Source organism: Equus caballus, chromosome X, assembly GCF_041296265.1.
Source record: "Equus caballus isolate H_3958 breed thoroughbred chromosome X, TB-T2T, whole genome shotgun sequence".
NCBI lineage: Eukaryota > Metazoa > Chordata > Mammalia > Perissodactyla > Equidae > Equus > Equus caballus.
In genome coordinates this window covers 119,722,458-119,738,978 of record NC_091715.1, presented here as the reverse complement: position 1 = coordinate 119,738,978, position 16,521 = coordinate 119,722,458, and the positions used below count along the sequence as shown (strand labels likewise).

The 16,521-nt window shown below is 33.9% G+C and overlaps 1 protein-coding gene across 14 annotated transcripts in view; it reads right to left on the bottom strand.

Moving 5' to 3' along the window:
- Positions 1 to 16,521, bottom strand: part of STAG2 (STAG2 cohesin complex component) — a 134,954-nt gene that overhangs the window by 16,540 nt on the left and 101,893 nt on the right. For all 14 annotated transcript variants that reach the window (XM_070257533.1, XM_070257534.1, XM_023633545.2 and 11 more), the window contains 5 exons: positions 13,841 to 14,015; positions 6,903 to 7,042; positions 5,313 to 5,414; positions 3,098 to 3,246; positions 1,468 to 1,596 (listed from right to left, as the gene is read on the bottom strand). In XM_070257533.1, the coding sequence (XP_070113634.1) occupies positions 1,468 to 1,596; positions 3,098 to 3,246; positions 5,313 to 5,414; positions 6,903 to 7,042; positions 13,841 to 14,015 (695 nt within the window). The remainder of the gene's footprint in view (positions 1 to 1,467; positions 1,597 to 3,097; positions 3,247 to 5,312; positions 5,415 to 6,902; positions 7,043 to 13,840; positions 14,016 to 16,521) is intronic.

Here is a 16,521-nt window from a genome sequence, read left to right as displayed (position 1 = left end):
TTAAAGATTTTAAAAACAATAATCAATTGGAATGTGTGAATCTTATTTCAATCCCAATTCAATTAAATAAAATGTAAAAATAAAAGTCATTTATGATATCTTAGACTACTGGAAATTTGAAAATGGGTGCTCAATAAAATTAAGGAACTATGTTTACTTTAAAAAAAACTAACCATTTTGACTGCTGTATGGTGTTCCATTGTATATCAATCTATTGATCCCATTTTCTAGTTGATAGATGTTTAGTTGTTTCGAGCTTTTCCCTATCCAGCAACAGTCAAATTCTTTTATGGTTCTCCTTGTATACGTGTGCAAGAGTTTCTCTAGGGTATCTACCTATAAACAGAATTACTGGATCATGAAGTAAAGAGAATCTTAAACTTTACTAGATATTGCCAAATAGTTCCACAAAGTGGTCTTGTACCAATTTACAGTGTCACCAGCAATGTATAAAAGTTTCTATTGCTCTGTATCTTTGGCAATATCAGACTTAATTTTTGCTAATCTGCTAAGTGAGGAATCATTTTTCATTGTTTTGTCAATATGTCAATGCAATTTTTTGATTAATAATGTCAATGCAATTTTTAATTGAGATAAATTTATATGTAATACAATGCACAGAAATTAAGAGCACAGTTGGATCAATTTTGCAAATGAATGCAGCCATTTAACCAACACACCTATTAAGATACAGAACATTCCCATGACCCTAGACAGTACCCTGTGTGTCCCTTTTCCCATTCAATCTTCCAACCCCAGAAGTAACCACTATTGTGATTTCTATCACCATAGATTAGTTTTGTCTGTTGTAGAATTTCATATAAAATCTATACAATCTTTAAATGCAAAATACTGGTGGACTTTCAGAAGAGGTTATCTATACTATGAGTTATTCATATTCTTCTGCCCTTTTGTACCTCAAAAACATTGGAGGGGGGCCCTTTAGAAGATTTTGAGAATTTAATTCCATTTGTTGGGCTCTATTAGAATAATTATAAGTCACCACTGTAGGAGACTAAACTAGAAAAGTATCCTGTTTAATGGTCTGCTGAGGATAGGACTAGCAGTTAAAGTAAAAAAGATAAAAAGGGGACTTCTTTTTCCAGTATAGTCACACCTCCGGACACAGACTAAGATGCTCCTGATGGATCACTGATATTATTGTCTGTTAAATGCTCCCTCCTTAGTAAGGCTAAGCCAAGAACACAATACATAAAGCATTCAAGTTACACATCTAAAACCACAACTACACTATGAGGAGAATGCACAAAATTAAAATGGAGTATTATGCATAAAATACAGTTATCCCTAAATAATAAAATTTCTGAAGCATAAAGTTTCTTGTGCATTAATGCAATCCTACAATTATAATCCGTGCATATAAAAGGAGAGAGAAACCAAGTATAACAATTGATCTTTAAAGATTCCAAAACAAAATTAAATAAAGTATTTCTAGCAAATACATACACTGTTCTTTTGTCTTGTCGGAGTAGTTTAGAAGAAAATTCACTCAGAATATCAAGAAATGCCAAATTTAAAGGTGGATGGCTCTCTCCTTGTGGATTAGGCTCTTTAAAAGCAAATTCTATGCCATCTCTGCAACAACAATAAAAGACCAATAAATATTTAAGGGACTACAATACAAAATAACGTAGAAAGGAAATTTCTCTCTACACTTTCATTGAACTACTAAGATGTTTCCTTTGCCATGCATTTAATCCTAGGAATAGAGAGAATAAGGAGGCTATAGTGTGAAAATGAGCAAATATATTTACATTTTATTTCATCATTACTTTAAAACAAAACAAACACACACACACACTAGCTAGCCTTTAGTTCACCTATCTGGTTTCGTACATCTACATTCTTTCCTTGGTTCTCTTTTCCATAGAAAATAACCCAAATTCTCTCACATAATGATCAACACATTTTCTGCATTTTTCAAGACATAAAGGAGACCTACTATAACATGTAGATTAACTTACAAATGATGACTAAAGACTATTTGTAATGATCCATTTAAGACTAAAGTTCAAAAAATTAAACTTCACTCGGCCCATTTTAACTATATTTATTTAACAATAAATATTTCTATTAATCAAAACAACAACCCACATTATACTCTTATCATAAATCTAACTGTATAAAAAACAATCCACATGAAATTTGGGAGGAGAGAAGGAAGGCTATTACATGAAGAAAATGATATACTGCTTCTCAAAATTACTACTACATGAATGGTCCTTACATATTACCTAAAATTAGCATCCAATGTATTAAAAAGCATAAAAAGGAATTTGAGATTTTTAAAGCAAAGTGAAAAGAGAGAGTGAATTAAAGTCGGGGAAGGTATGAGATTAAATTAGAGAATAGAAAAATGTCTATAGGGAGCCATTCAACACTTTAACAACTAAGTAAGCAGGAGGAGTAAAAGAGACACAAATAAAATGGAGTGCTTTCAGTGAAAGACAATCCAAGTCTCGATTTTCCCAAAAGCAAGGCTCTTTATCCACAATTAAGAGATAAAGGGTATTAATATCCATGCATTGGTTATCTTAAAGCTCTAAAGTACACTCATACTTAAAAGTATAATTGATCACTAAATCACACACCCAAAATAAAATCAGATGATTTTCCAATTTTGATAAGACAAAGAAAATTTGCAGACAGAGGTTGTGGCTCAAAACAAGGGAAAAGGTTACTACAAAATAGAGAACAAAACCAGAAAGAAAAAACTTGAAATACAGGAATCAAATCTCAAAAATTTCTCTATCTTGCAGTCAGATTATGACAAAAGCTGTTAAAAGAGACTTTTTAACACCTGATGAATATACGCTGCTTTTCTTCACATAATTCTATAAAGACTTTGTGTGGTTTTAATTAAAGCAAAAACTTTCTATAAAAGGACTTTTAGTCCCAACTCATGTGTTAATGGAGATAGTACTATAACTAGTTCTTAACTTAAGGAGATATGCCACAGATTTGTAAACAAATAATAAAGCATCAACTGCACTTGGTTATCCTAAAAAAACAGACAGATACAAAAAAACTTCATGACTAAAAAAGAGGAGAGCTGAATAAAATATCTGGAGATTACTTGTGTAGCATAGCAATGGCTTCTCTTGTTTTCAGTTGATCCAGTCCAAAAGTTAAAGCAAAACGTCGAGCAAGTTCTTTTATGCCGCTAAATGTTGAGGATGATCTATCAAAATTATAGCCATTTTCTTGTATCATTTCATTAAAAAGCTGTTTGGAAAGAAAGAAAGCATGTTAAAGTTTTTTGATAACTATGGAATTATTTACATCTTTTAAAATACCGTATTTTCTATTGAAAACATACTAGATGTTATATAAATGAACGTTGTATAAATGATGTTGTATAAATAAAATGTATTTTATTCTGAAACATGGATTTTAAAAAACATTATACAAATGACCAAAATTGTAGCACTTCATATATTCTGACTAGAGGTAGTTATTGACATTAGAAACTCTTAAAGTTAGTTATGGCAGAATTCTACTCTGCTGGTATTGATTGGATATTAACAAATAAAAACGGAAAGAAAAAGGAAACCCACTTAATTATTAGGCAACTATGTTCCACTATTTACATTTTTCACATCAAGAACTTTTATCATAAAGTGAGGAAAACAAAATACAATTTTTCAAGTACCAAATTACAAAGCTTTTTAACAGATAATTGCTACTAGTGATTATGAATACAGTGCAATGAGCACTCTGATCTGCTGGGAACAGAAACTGAGATAATCTTTCTTTCTAGAGAGCAATCTGCCAATAGGTAGTGAAGCATTTAGAATTTTGATGTCCTTTGACTAAACAATTCTAATTATCAGACTTTATCAAAAGTAATAACATTTGTGCATAATACATCGGTGCAAAAATGTTTGTTTTAGTGCTGTTTATAATTGTAAAAGGATTTTAATTGTGCAAGGATTGTAAAAGACCTCATCATCAAACAAGAAAAGATCTTGGTTAAATTACGGTCCCTCTATAAAATGGAATACCGTACAGTCACTAAAAATGCTGAGGAAAGTATTTAATGGCATTAAAGTGTTCAGGATTTACTAACATGAAAAACTCAGGCTCGAAAAATAGAATGCACAATATGACTTAAATTTTGTAAAAAATAACACTTCATACAGGAATAAAAAAGACAAAGGGGCTGGCCCCATGGCCGAGTGGTTAAGTTCGCGCGCTCCACTGCAGGCTGCCCAGTGTTTCGTTGGTTCGAATCCTGGGCGCGGACATGGCACTGCTCATCAAACCACGCTGAGGCAGTGTCCCACATACCACAACTAGAAGAACCCACTACGGAGAATATACAACTACGTATCGGGGGGCTTTGGGGAGAAAAAGGAAAAAATAAAATCTTAAAAAAAAAAAGAGACAAAGAAGACTATAAAAACTAAAAACATTGTTAAGTGAAAAAAATTAAGGACAAGTTGTGTTTTTTCTAGTTCCTATATTTCCTAAACTTTCTAGAGCAAGTAGCTATTATTTTATAGAAGAAAAGTTATGCAAATGATTTTTCCTAATTAAACCTGCCTCGCCACTGCCAAAATGAAAATGACTGTTGCGTTTTGATAAGATTGATAAATGTTTATTAAAATACATATGGAAATGTACAAAGAAAAAAGTAAACCTCACCTGAAACCTACCAAAGTGAGTTAACCACAGCTAACATTTTGGTGATTATTTTTCCAGAAATAGAGATATGCACACGTTTACAGGGATGCTCTAATCTTTTTATTTCATTGTCAAACTATATATTGTAGAGACTTTGATACATTAATGAATACAGATCTACACTAATTTTAGGTGCTACGCAATAGACATGGCAGAGATGCACTACACAATATATACCTAATATCCTACTGATGAACATCTGGATTATTTCTAATTTCTTGCTATTATAAACAACGTTGCTATGTACAATATTGTACACCCATTTTTACAAACTTGTCATTATCACCTTGGATAAATTTTTAAAAGTAGAATTGCTGTTTCAAATGGCATACACATTATATATTGCCAAACTGCGTACCAGGAAGGTTGTACCAATATATACTGCTGAAAGTGCTATTCTCCCAATACCTTAGACACCTATTAGGTTTTGCCCATCTTGCCAGTCTAAAAGCAGTCTAAAATGATCTCACTTGCACAACCTCTACTAGTGAGATTGAGTATCTTGTATTTCTATTTTCATGAATTATTGTCTATTGCATCCTTTGCCCAGTTTTCTGTTACCTTGAAAATTATTAAGTGTTAATTATGTTAGCCTAATGTCTTACCTGTTGCAAACTGAGAATAAGGGTCTTTGCACACTGAATTTTGTCTATCTGCCTTGTTTTACTCATTGTTTCTTTGATGATATCTCCATAGTCATTATAATACTAGAAAAGAAATATGCACAATTTAGAGCTTTATCTCTTAAAACCAATAGGCAACAAGACTAATTTTAGGTTAGTCATGTAAGCATGTCACAAAGTATGAATTTGGCTGAAATTATACCTTCAAAGACAAAAGAATGTTACTGGAACTTTAAGATAATTTCTAAGCATATAATCCCTAACTTCAGTAAATTCGGAAATATCAGACAGTTAAGATCTGATCACATTACACTCCAGATGTGGTTTTAAGGAGGCATGTGGTAAAAACAACTCTAGGTTATGAAAATTTTCAGAAATAATACAAAGGATATAAACATAAAGTTCTTGTGCTCTTTCTGAACTATTAAGACAATGAATATAATCACAGTTACTTTAATAAATTATTCATTGCTACTGACATGTAATTCACATGCAGTTTCCAACTTTACTTGGCTTATAGAAACTAATAGCCTGTTAACATTTAAAAGAAAACTTCCTGGTGTGACATTTACATTACACATGAATATTTTTTCCTAATTTAAGATCTTGTTTCAAAATGCACACATAAGCACTATCAGAGATAACAGGATAACCATGACCCATGACTAATAAAATTGACTTTAATCTAGAATATCTAAGTCTAAAAGTTTAAAATTTGTAAAATGACTTCATAAACAACCTTAGTTTAAAAAAAAAATCTAACAATTATCATGCGAAATAAGTTCCAAAGTAATTTACAATGGTGCTAAAGTTCTAACATATAGCAAAGTATTCCAAAGAGAGAATTAACTAGGTCCTGACAAATTCATTACGTATTTTATTTCATGAAAGCAAAGGCTTAATAAAAGTTTACGTTTATAATTAGATTTTACTTGAGAAAGGATTAAAGAAAAACTATTTTACCATATTTAGTCACATTCCATTAGTACAATTAACAATATTCTTTCTACTACTACTTACAAATTAGAGAATCCCACATGTATTTATGAAAACTGTGAATAACCTACTGTGAATCAGATCAGATTTTCAGAGCCTAAAGGAACTTTAGCTGTCACAGTGGAACAGATAAAGAAAGGCAGGACCCATGAAGTATTGAGTTACTCAGGGTCACAAGCTACAATAAGTAACCAAGTCAAAACCATACCATCTAGGTCTCCTGACTCCTAAAACAACATTTTTTGATGCTACACCAAGCAGGGGAGGGACACCATGCTGTCGTCTTAAACTAAATCACAAACGCAATTTATAATAGTGACAGGTAACCTAAAACAAGCTGTTTCCAATATTCTAAATAAAGATGAACTCAATAAACCCAAAATGTCCATTAATGGAGGAGTAGAGGTATAAGGAAATGCTACTGAAAATGTCAAATATTTTAAGAGATTTCTTTTATACTAGAAAAGTAACTTACTATTAAAAAATTTCAATGGCAACCAAGTATAAAAGCCAGTGTTACATTCATTATCTTTTAAGCATTATAAAAATATCTTGCTCTCCATTTTCCAACTTTACCTTCATATACTGCTTGAAGATATCTGCAGCTGTATTCATTTCCACCACAGTATATACAATTAGCTTACAAAATGCTGCAAGTAAATTTCTCCTCTTGTGCAGAGCTTCAATTTTGCTGGCTTCATCCTCCTGCTGACCATCTGGGGAAAAAGTTCCAAACATTAAGCCATCTGTATTTTACTTGAGCTATATATATGTTTAAAATTCTCACTATAAAATACCTTTATTTTGGAGAATTTAAAAAATAAGGAAAAAACATTTAAATAAACTAAAAATTACTATCGCTTAATATCTTAGTGAATGACCAGCCCATTAATTCCAACACAAAGTTGTAAAGTCAAACAATAATCAAAAGGCTGCGTGGTGAACGTGTTACAGGAACAAGTGGAGTGAGTCAGAGGAACTGATGTTTAGTGAAGTCAGGCTAAGCTTGCCTAACACATTCATCTAGTACTTCCTGAATAGGATAGTTTGCCAAAGAGATCTGCATGTTCAGTGTCTGTTGGTTAAGGTTCCTTCTTCCCTAGGGGGCAGCCAGCCTCAGAAATTCTACTATCTCTTCTAAGGATAATCCCACGTCACCCCCAACTCTTACTGACACACACTTCATTTATACATATTATTTATATTCAGTTAGACTGGCTTAGGAACCATTCTCTCTTTTTAAGATAAATTCACATATTTCTGCTATGATCCATTATGTAAGATCTTGACATTGAGTTATCAAGACTTATTTCCAAATCTGTAGTCAGGGAAGCAGGACTAGAGACTCCAAGTACTGTCAAATGATTGTTTCTAATTATTTAATACTGTAAATAAAACTGTGATGGAGCCTTTTACATAAAAACCTTTTTAAAGAATTTTCCTCTAAACAAATCTTACAAATAAAATTACTTATAAAAAATACTCTCTTAGGGGCTGGCCCAGTGGTTTAGCGGTTAAGTTCACACTCCCTGCTTTGGTGGCCTGGGGTTCGCAGGTTCAGATCCCAGGCCCAGACCTACACACTGCATCAAGCCATGCTGTGGTGGTGCCCCATGCAAAAAATAGAGGAAGATGGCAAAGATGTTAGCTCAGCCACAATCTTCCTCAAACAAAAAGAGGAAGATTGGCAACAGATGTTAGCTCACGGACAATCCTCCTCACCAAAAAAAACCACAAACAAAAAACAACACTATCTTATATTGATTTACATTTCTTTGGTTCTCAGTGAAATTAAAGCATTTCATGTGTTTATTAGCCATTTATATTTCCTCTTCTGTGAATAGTATGTGCATATCCTGTCAGGTCTTCAATGTAAGATTCCCAATATCAAAAAAAATTTTTTGTGTAAAATAAGAATGTTCTTTTAAACAAGTATTTATTTTACCCTGTCTCTGATAATCCATGATAACTGCTAGTAAGTTAAAACCACATTTTTTGAGAATAGAAATTTGTTTCAGACCATCAGAAAAAGTTTTATCATATGTACATATTTCAGAATGACAAAGCCAGTTGCATAGAAACCTAAAACGTTGTTTACTCTTTTAAAAGATTACACTGAATATATAAGCCAACTTTTTCTTAACGACCCTGTGATTATAATGGATTTCTAGACAATATTGCTTCCTATCATTGTTTAATAGTGCTCTCAGGAACTAGAGATACACAGACTTTTTCTCCCTACAGATTAAATTAGCCAGATACTAAGAGTTTTTGAACGCTGATTTTTAGTTTTCTTCACTTCTTACTTATCAAAAATTAGTCACCTTTTCTCTTGTGGCAATTAAAGAACATGAGAGAAGTGCCTAACATACTGGGGCCTTTCATAGATGTCAGCTGTCATTATTATTATGTGTTATCAGTGCCTCTAGAAGCATTCCCTATTTTATTCTCCTCTTCTAATCTGATGTGAGTTAACAAAACAAATAACCATGGGCCTACAATACCAGGGTTTGGATGAGGACAAAAAGCAGTGGAAACTATCATATGTTACTGGTGAGACAATAAAACAATACAAGCACTTTGGAGAATAATTTGGCAACATGTGGTCAAGTTTAAGATGCACACAGACTATATAATCCAGCAATTCCACTCTTAAGTATACACTAGAAAAGCACTGCAAGTGTGCTCGAGGAGATGTAAGAACATTTCTTGTAATGATACTTATAACAGGGGAAAAACTGGAAACAGCCTAAATGTTCACCAGTATGAAAATAGATAAATAAAGTACAGTTAATTCATATCAGATAGTATTCAGCAGTCAAAATGAATAAGTTATAACCACATGTCAACACTGACAAATTTCAAAAATAATGCTAATTCAAAAAAGCAAGATGCAAAATAAAATGTTCAACATGATAACATTTATGTGGAAGCTAGCAACAGAAAATAAATGATATATTGTTAACAGATACATAAATTGTAGTAGAATAAAATTAAAATGCAAAGGCATGATAAACACCAAATTCAGGAGAGCAGTTATCTTTAGGGGAAAAGAAAGAACAATGGGATTGGAGAGGGATACAAATGAGGGCTTCTTTTACATCAATGCTTATTCCTTTAAAAAAGAAATCTGAAACGGTAATCAAAAACCTCCCCAAAAATAAAGAGTCCAGGACCAGACGGCTTCTCTGGAGAATTCTACCAAACATTCAAAGAAGACTTAATACCTATTCTCCTCAAACTGTTCCAGAAAATTGAGAAAGATGGAGAACTCCCTAACACATTCTATGAAGCCAACATCACTCTGATCCCCAAACCTGACAAGGACAACACAAAGAAGGAGAACTACAGGCCGATATCACTGATGAACATAGATGCAAAAATCCTCAACAAAATTTTGGCAAACCGAATACAGCAATGCATCAAAAAGATTATACACCATGATCAAGTGGGATTTATACCAGGGACACAGGGATGGTTCAACATCCGCAAGTCAATCAACGTGATACACTACATCAACAAAATGAAAAACAAAAACCACATGATCATCTCAATAGATGCAGAGAAAGCATTCGACAGGATCCAACACCCATTTATGATAAAAACCCTCAGTAAAATGGGTATAGAAGGAAAGTACCTCAACATAATAAAGGCCATATATGATAGACCCACAGCCAACATCATACTCAATGGACAAAAACTGAAAGCCATCCCTCTGAGGACAGGAACAAGACAAGGGTGCCCACTTTCACCACTCCTATTCAACATAGTACTGGAGGTGCTGGCCAGAGCAATTCGGCAGGAAAAAGAAATAAAAGGAATCCAAATAGGTAACGAAGAAGTAAAACTCTCGCTGTTTGCAGACAACATGATCTTATATATAGAAAACCCCAAAGAATCCATAGAAAAACTATTAGAAATAATCAACAACTACAGCAAAGTAGCAGGGTATAAAATTAACGTGCATAAATCAGTAGCATTCCTATACACTAACAATGAACTAACAGAAAAAAAACTTAAGAACTCAATCCCATTCACAATCGCAACGAAAAGAATAAAATACCTTGGGATAAACTTAACCAAGGAAGTGAAAGATCTATACAATGAAAACTACAAGACTTTCTTGAAAGAAATTGACAATGACATAAAGAGATGGAAAGACATTCCTTGCACATGGATTGGAAGAATAAACATAGTTAAAATGTCCATACTACCTAAAGCAATATACAGGTTCAATGCTATCCCAATCAGAATCCCAAGAACATTCTTCACAGAAATTGAACAAACAATCCTAAAATTCATATGGGGCAACAAAAGACCGCGAATTGCTAAAGCAATCCTGAGCAAAAACAAAGCCAGCGGCGGAATCACAATCCCCGATTTCAAAACATACTACAAAGCTACAGTGATCAAAACAGCATGGTACTGGTACAAAAACAGGTCCACAGATCAATGGAACAGAATTGAAAGCCCAGAGATAAAACCACATCTATGGACAGCTAATCTTCGACAAAGGAGCAGAGGGCCTACAATGGAGAAAAGAAAGTCTCTTCAACAAATGGTGCTGGGAAAACTGGACAGCCACATGCAAAAGATTGAAAATTGACCATTCTTTTTCACCACACACCAAAATAAACTCAAAATGGATCAAAGACCTAAAGATTAGGCCTGAGACAATAAGTCTTTTGGAAGAGAATATAGGTAGTACACTCTTTGACATCAGTTTCAAAAGAATCTTTTCGGACACTGTAACTCCTCAGTTGAGGGAAACAATAGAAAGAATAAACAAATGGGACTTCATCAGACTAAAGGGCTTCTTCAAGGCAAGGGAAAACAGGATTGAAACAAAAAAACAGCTCACTAATTGGGAAAAAATATTTACAAGCCACTTATCTGACAAAGGGTTAATCTCCATAATATACAAAGAACTCACACTGATTAGCAACAAAAAAACAAACAACCCGATCAAAAAATGGGCAGAGGACATGAACAGACATTTCTCAAAAGAAGATATGAATATGGCCAATAGACACACGAAAAGATGTTCATCATCGCTAATCATCAGGGAAATGCAAATCAAAACTACACTAAGATATCACCTTACACCCGTTAGATTGGCAAAAACATCCAAAACCAAGAGTGACAAATATTGGAGAGGATGTGGAGAAAAAGGAACCCTCATACACTGTTGGTGGGAATGCAAACTGGTACAGCCACTATGGAAAACAGTATGGAGATTTCTCAAAAAGTTAAAAATAGAAATACCCTATGACCCAGCCATCCCATTACTGGGTATCTATCCTAAGAACCTGATATCAGAAATCTCAAGAGTCCGTTGCACCCCTATGTTCATCGCAGCATTATTTACAATAGCCAAGACGTGGAACCAGCCTACATGCCCAGAAACTGATGATTGGATAAAGAAGATGTGGTATATATACACAATGGAATACTACTCAGCCATAAAAAAAGACAAAATTGGCCCATTCACAACAACGTGGATGGACCTTGAGGGTATTATGTTAAGCGAAATAAGCCAGTCAGAGAAAGACGAACTCTATATGACTCCACTCATAGGTGGAATTTAGTATATTGATAAGGAGATCTGATCGGTGGTTACCAGGGAAAAGGGGGGGTGGGGGGAGGGCACAAAGGGGGAAGTGGTGTACCCACAACATGACTAAGAAAAATGTACAACTGAAATCTCACAAGGTTGTAATCTATCATAACATTAATAAAAAAAAAAAAGAAATCTGAAACAAATACAGTAAAATTTGACAAATGCTGGTGGTAGGTATATACAAATGTGTTATATTTTATACTTCTCCATAGAACTGGAATATAGTTCATTTTTAAAGTGTAAATTGAAAGACACAAAGTCCAAGGAGATAAAGACTCTGAGTGTAATTCCAAGAAACTTCTAGAAAATTCAGGAGTATCGGCAAGCTTACTCTCATTCTATTTCCCATGGTCTAACTGAAGTAAAGGCAGTCCCAACAAACAAAAGGGCTATGGACCAAAACTGATTTTGTATCGGTTTTCGGAATGCAAGTATGCTTTCCCACAGAAGTTTTAAAAATTCCTACTCATCTTTAGGATCCATTTCAGATCTCAGCTTATTTCAATCACGTTTTGATTCCCATAGATCAGTTGGAAATTCCTCTACACGCCCACACTTTGTGCATGCCTCTACTACTTATTGAATGGCATTATAATTACTTGTTTTTAGTGTCTTTTTCACTTGAACTGAATTCTTAAGGAAAATACCTTGTCTCATTTTTTGACATCCATAGCATCTAGTATACTGCTTGCTGACCAATGAATGTTAAAATTAAAGTGTAACTAAATCAATAGCTGAAAGTGAAAGGTGAAAAACTCTAAGTATAGAAACTTTAGTATGTGGACTTTGACAACTGTTTTGGCTACTCTAGGTTTCTCAATTCTGTTCTGGTTAAGTTTTTAATACTTGAAAACAAGGCTCTTCATTGATAAAAGCTACAAGCCATATCTAGAATTATATATATTTATACAGACTGATTTGCAATGATGTGTCAGTTTATGTATGCATATATACATACTGAGGTTATATTGTCCTTCGAATATAACTACAAATTAAACACAAACTCAGAAAGAAGCCACCAAATACTATTTGTTTTTTACCTCTTCTTCAAGTAAGGCATCTGTGTATGCAATTAGGGTGTGAAGAGTAACTTAACACCAGGCAAGGCTGGTTCAATTATTTTCCTATGAACATTCTGTACTGCCCCAAACTTTTACAGAACAGTTTCAAACATTTTCTCACATTGAGAAATTACACATTTTAATAGCCCACCAAAGTATGAATACCTGTTATAAAAGTATACAACAAAAACATCACTTCAAGAAATACTTCGTTCTGCTCAAATTACCTGAATACTGGTATTACCAATGATTAAGGGGAAGAGGGAGTACATTTTATTGAGTACCTACTATATGCCCAGTCACTGTACTAGTCGCATTGTTCAATTTAATTAATTTGCACAGTTCTGTTAAAGTAGCTGCAAAATAGAAAAATAGGCTTAGGGCTAGAGAGAAGCAAAGATCTGACTCCAAAGACGCTCTGCGATACCACATTGTCTTTACAATGTTACAAAAAATGCACACAGGGGGCCGGCCCCGTTGCTGAGTGGTTAAGTTTGTGCACTCCTGTTCGGTGGCCCAGGGTTTCGCCAGTTCAGATCCAGGGCATGGACCGAGCACCACTCATCAAGCCATGCTAAGGCAGCGTCCCACATGCCTTAACTAGAAGGACCCACAACGAAAAATATACAACTATGCACCAGGGGCTTTGGGGAGAAGAGGGAAAAATACAATCTTAAAAAAAATAAAATGAACACATGTGCTAGAACATGTACCTGTGTTTCATGTTTTAAGAATAAAATATCAAATAGTCGTGGAACACATTACATCATTGTTACTTAAATTTGATTTACAGTAGATACACAGATTTAACAAAAAGATGGCAATAAAATTACCTGCACTGTTATTATCATCATCCTGTTCAATGAAAACATGATCCAGAATAAAGCTGAGCAACTCAGACTGCAATGAAGAATCAGGAGTGTAAACTAATGGCTCTAACATGTCACGCCCTCCTGACATAATCTGATGGCTGAAGATCATCAAAATATCACATAGAATAGTGAAGGCCTATTAAAAAAGAAAAAGGACAGCATGCTATAAACCAAGATTTCTCACCATCAGCCACAAGTAACTTACATATTTAACACAGAAATACAATCCAACTTTCTATATTTGAAACCCAAGAAAAATCAGTGTTTAATATTTTCCTAAGATTTTAAAGCTAAGGAGTGTAATTTCTGTAACAAAGACTACTAATATTTGCATCATGCTTTACTAACTGCAAGGGAGTTTCACAAATATTCTTTTTTACTCTCAGCAACTTTAAGTGACTTGTGCAATATGTTAACACTACCAAAACATGCAGTCAGGACTCAACCTCAGGTTTTCGGACTACAATCCTACACTCTACACTATAGCATAACACCTCACGGTATACATTCTCAAATATAAAATAACGTAAAAACTTGGTACCATTCTTTTCTTCTATGGAAGTAAAAAACTTATACCAAATGGATGAACATCTCCTAGAAGATCTCTTAGAAGAGAGATCACAAAGTCCAGTCCAGGGTACTTTTTAAGCACTCTCATTGTCAATATGTGTGGTGATTAAGCAGAAAACACATAAGCAAGTACGGGCCTGCTTACTACTCACCAGGTAAACCTGATACTATCATAATAAAGATAAGCCTGAGTTATATCTCAAGGAGCTTAATAAAAACTCAGCCAGGAGTTTTAAAATAGAGTCAAACACTGGTAAAACCGGTCAGAAGGTAACTGGAAAATTTTAATTATTTGTTGGGAATAGGTAATAAAAATAGAATTTGGGGGTCACAAAGTCAACAGGAAATTACACTTAAGGGAAGACTACTGCTAGAAAGACAGATTATAACACAGAGCACAAAGCAGATCTAAAAATAGCTTTGTCTTTTGGGAACCAACCACATTTATTTTTTCCTCTTTACTTCATGCTTTTACCTCTTCTTCAAATCTCTTCCCCTCATTTTACAACTATAGTAGTAATTTATACTTATCAGGATATTTGAGTTTACAAAACCTTTTGCAACACACATAGTAATGATACAAGTAATAAGCATGGTGATAATTACTAATTAGGTGAACTGGCAAGTCAAGTGACCTGACCAGGACATATTCCTGGAAGCTATTAGGAAGACTGACAGGCAAGCTATTTAGTGACCAAAATTAATTAATCTCCAAGGCCTAAACAACAGATTATAGAGGAGTTTACACACAATAACCCACAAGGAATTATGTGTTAACACTGTAAAAAATAGGGAATATTAAGCTGAATATTTTGGTGGCATGTGAAAACCTATCAAGTAATATTTCATGTATTAAGTTTGGATCGTGCATACTTCACTAAAATCCTATTCTAAAAGCTTAACTCTAAACTCAATTTACTACCTTCAGAAATTTTGTTCTCCTTTCATCTGAATTGTAGAGATGAAAACTAAAGTTCCAAGTCCTGCATTGTACAGTTCAAAAGTACATACTAAAAACCGAAGAGAATTCAGCAATGTAATAATTATTGCAATATAGTTTGTACTTTTACAAGAAAAATGCAAAATTCAGTAAACTGGATCTTGGCTATTTAATATCTTCTAATTTATTTGTGCCCAAGCATATATGCATGGGACGCACAAGAGAGTTGGAAATAAGAAGAACAATCAGACCAACAGTTGGATGTTGAATGTAAATTTTTAACTATAAAAATCCAAATGTATTTCATTAAAATTAGTTTTGATATATTAAAATGAAATAAAGAGAAATGACTAACAAAAGGGTTGAACAATTTTCTTGGTAGCTTTACAGCTGAATGACTATATCCGAATGACTTTCTTGGTAGCTTTAAGAAGTAAACACACTCTTAACTAAAATAAACAGTACCCAACATAACAAAAGCTGCTGAAAATAGCACTTTTGATGACTCCTAGGGCTCTACTCCAATATACAAAGGTTAACTAAGATGAAATGGTCAAAAAAACCTTGAAATTACTATAAGCATTTTGACTGTATCGTATTAGTATCGTTATTAGTATTTTTTACAAAATGATTATAAAACTATCTTCCCCACAGAAACATTTAGAAAGCATGTGTCCAAAAAATCTTAATACTCTATTAGGGAATTAGAACTAAATAGGGTCTTAGTCCCAGGATCAGAATTCATTTTACAGATGGGAAAACTACCTATGGCACCAGGTAACAATATATTTCCAGAATGAGAAGGTTGGCAGTAACAGAATCATGAGGGCACATGGGGTGGGAAGGTAACACTTTGATGGCAGGCAAGTAATTAAAATTTTTATCTCAGACAAAGTCCACAAAGGGAAAAATAACTTACACAATCAGGATGGGCGGGAATGTCAACACTGACAATATTCTCAGAGATGACAAACCCATATACACCTTTCCTCCCTGAGGCATACTTGCTATACTTGCTGCTTTCGGGAATAACTTTTGTAACTTCATACACCTAATTCTACACAAGCTTCCTCAGCCAACCAAAAGTTCACTTTATGCCAGCCAATTCACTTTTAAGAAAGACCTACATTAG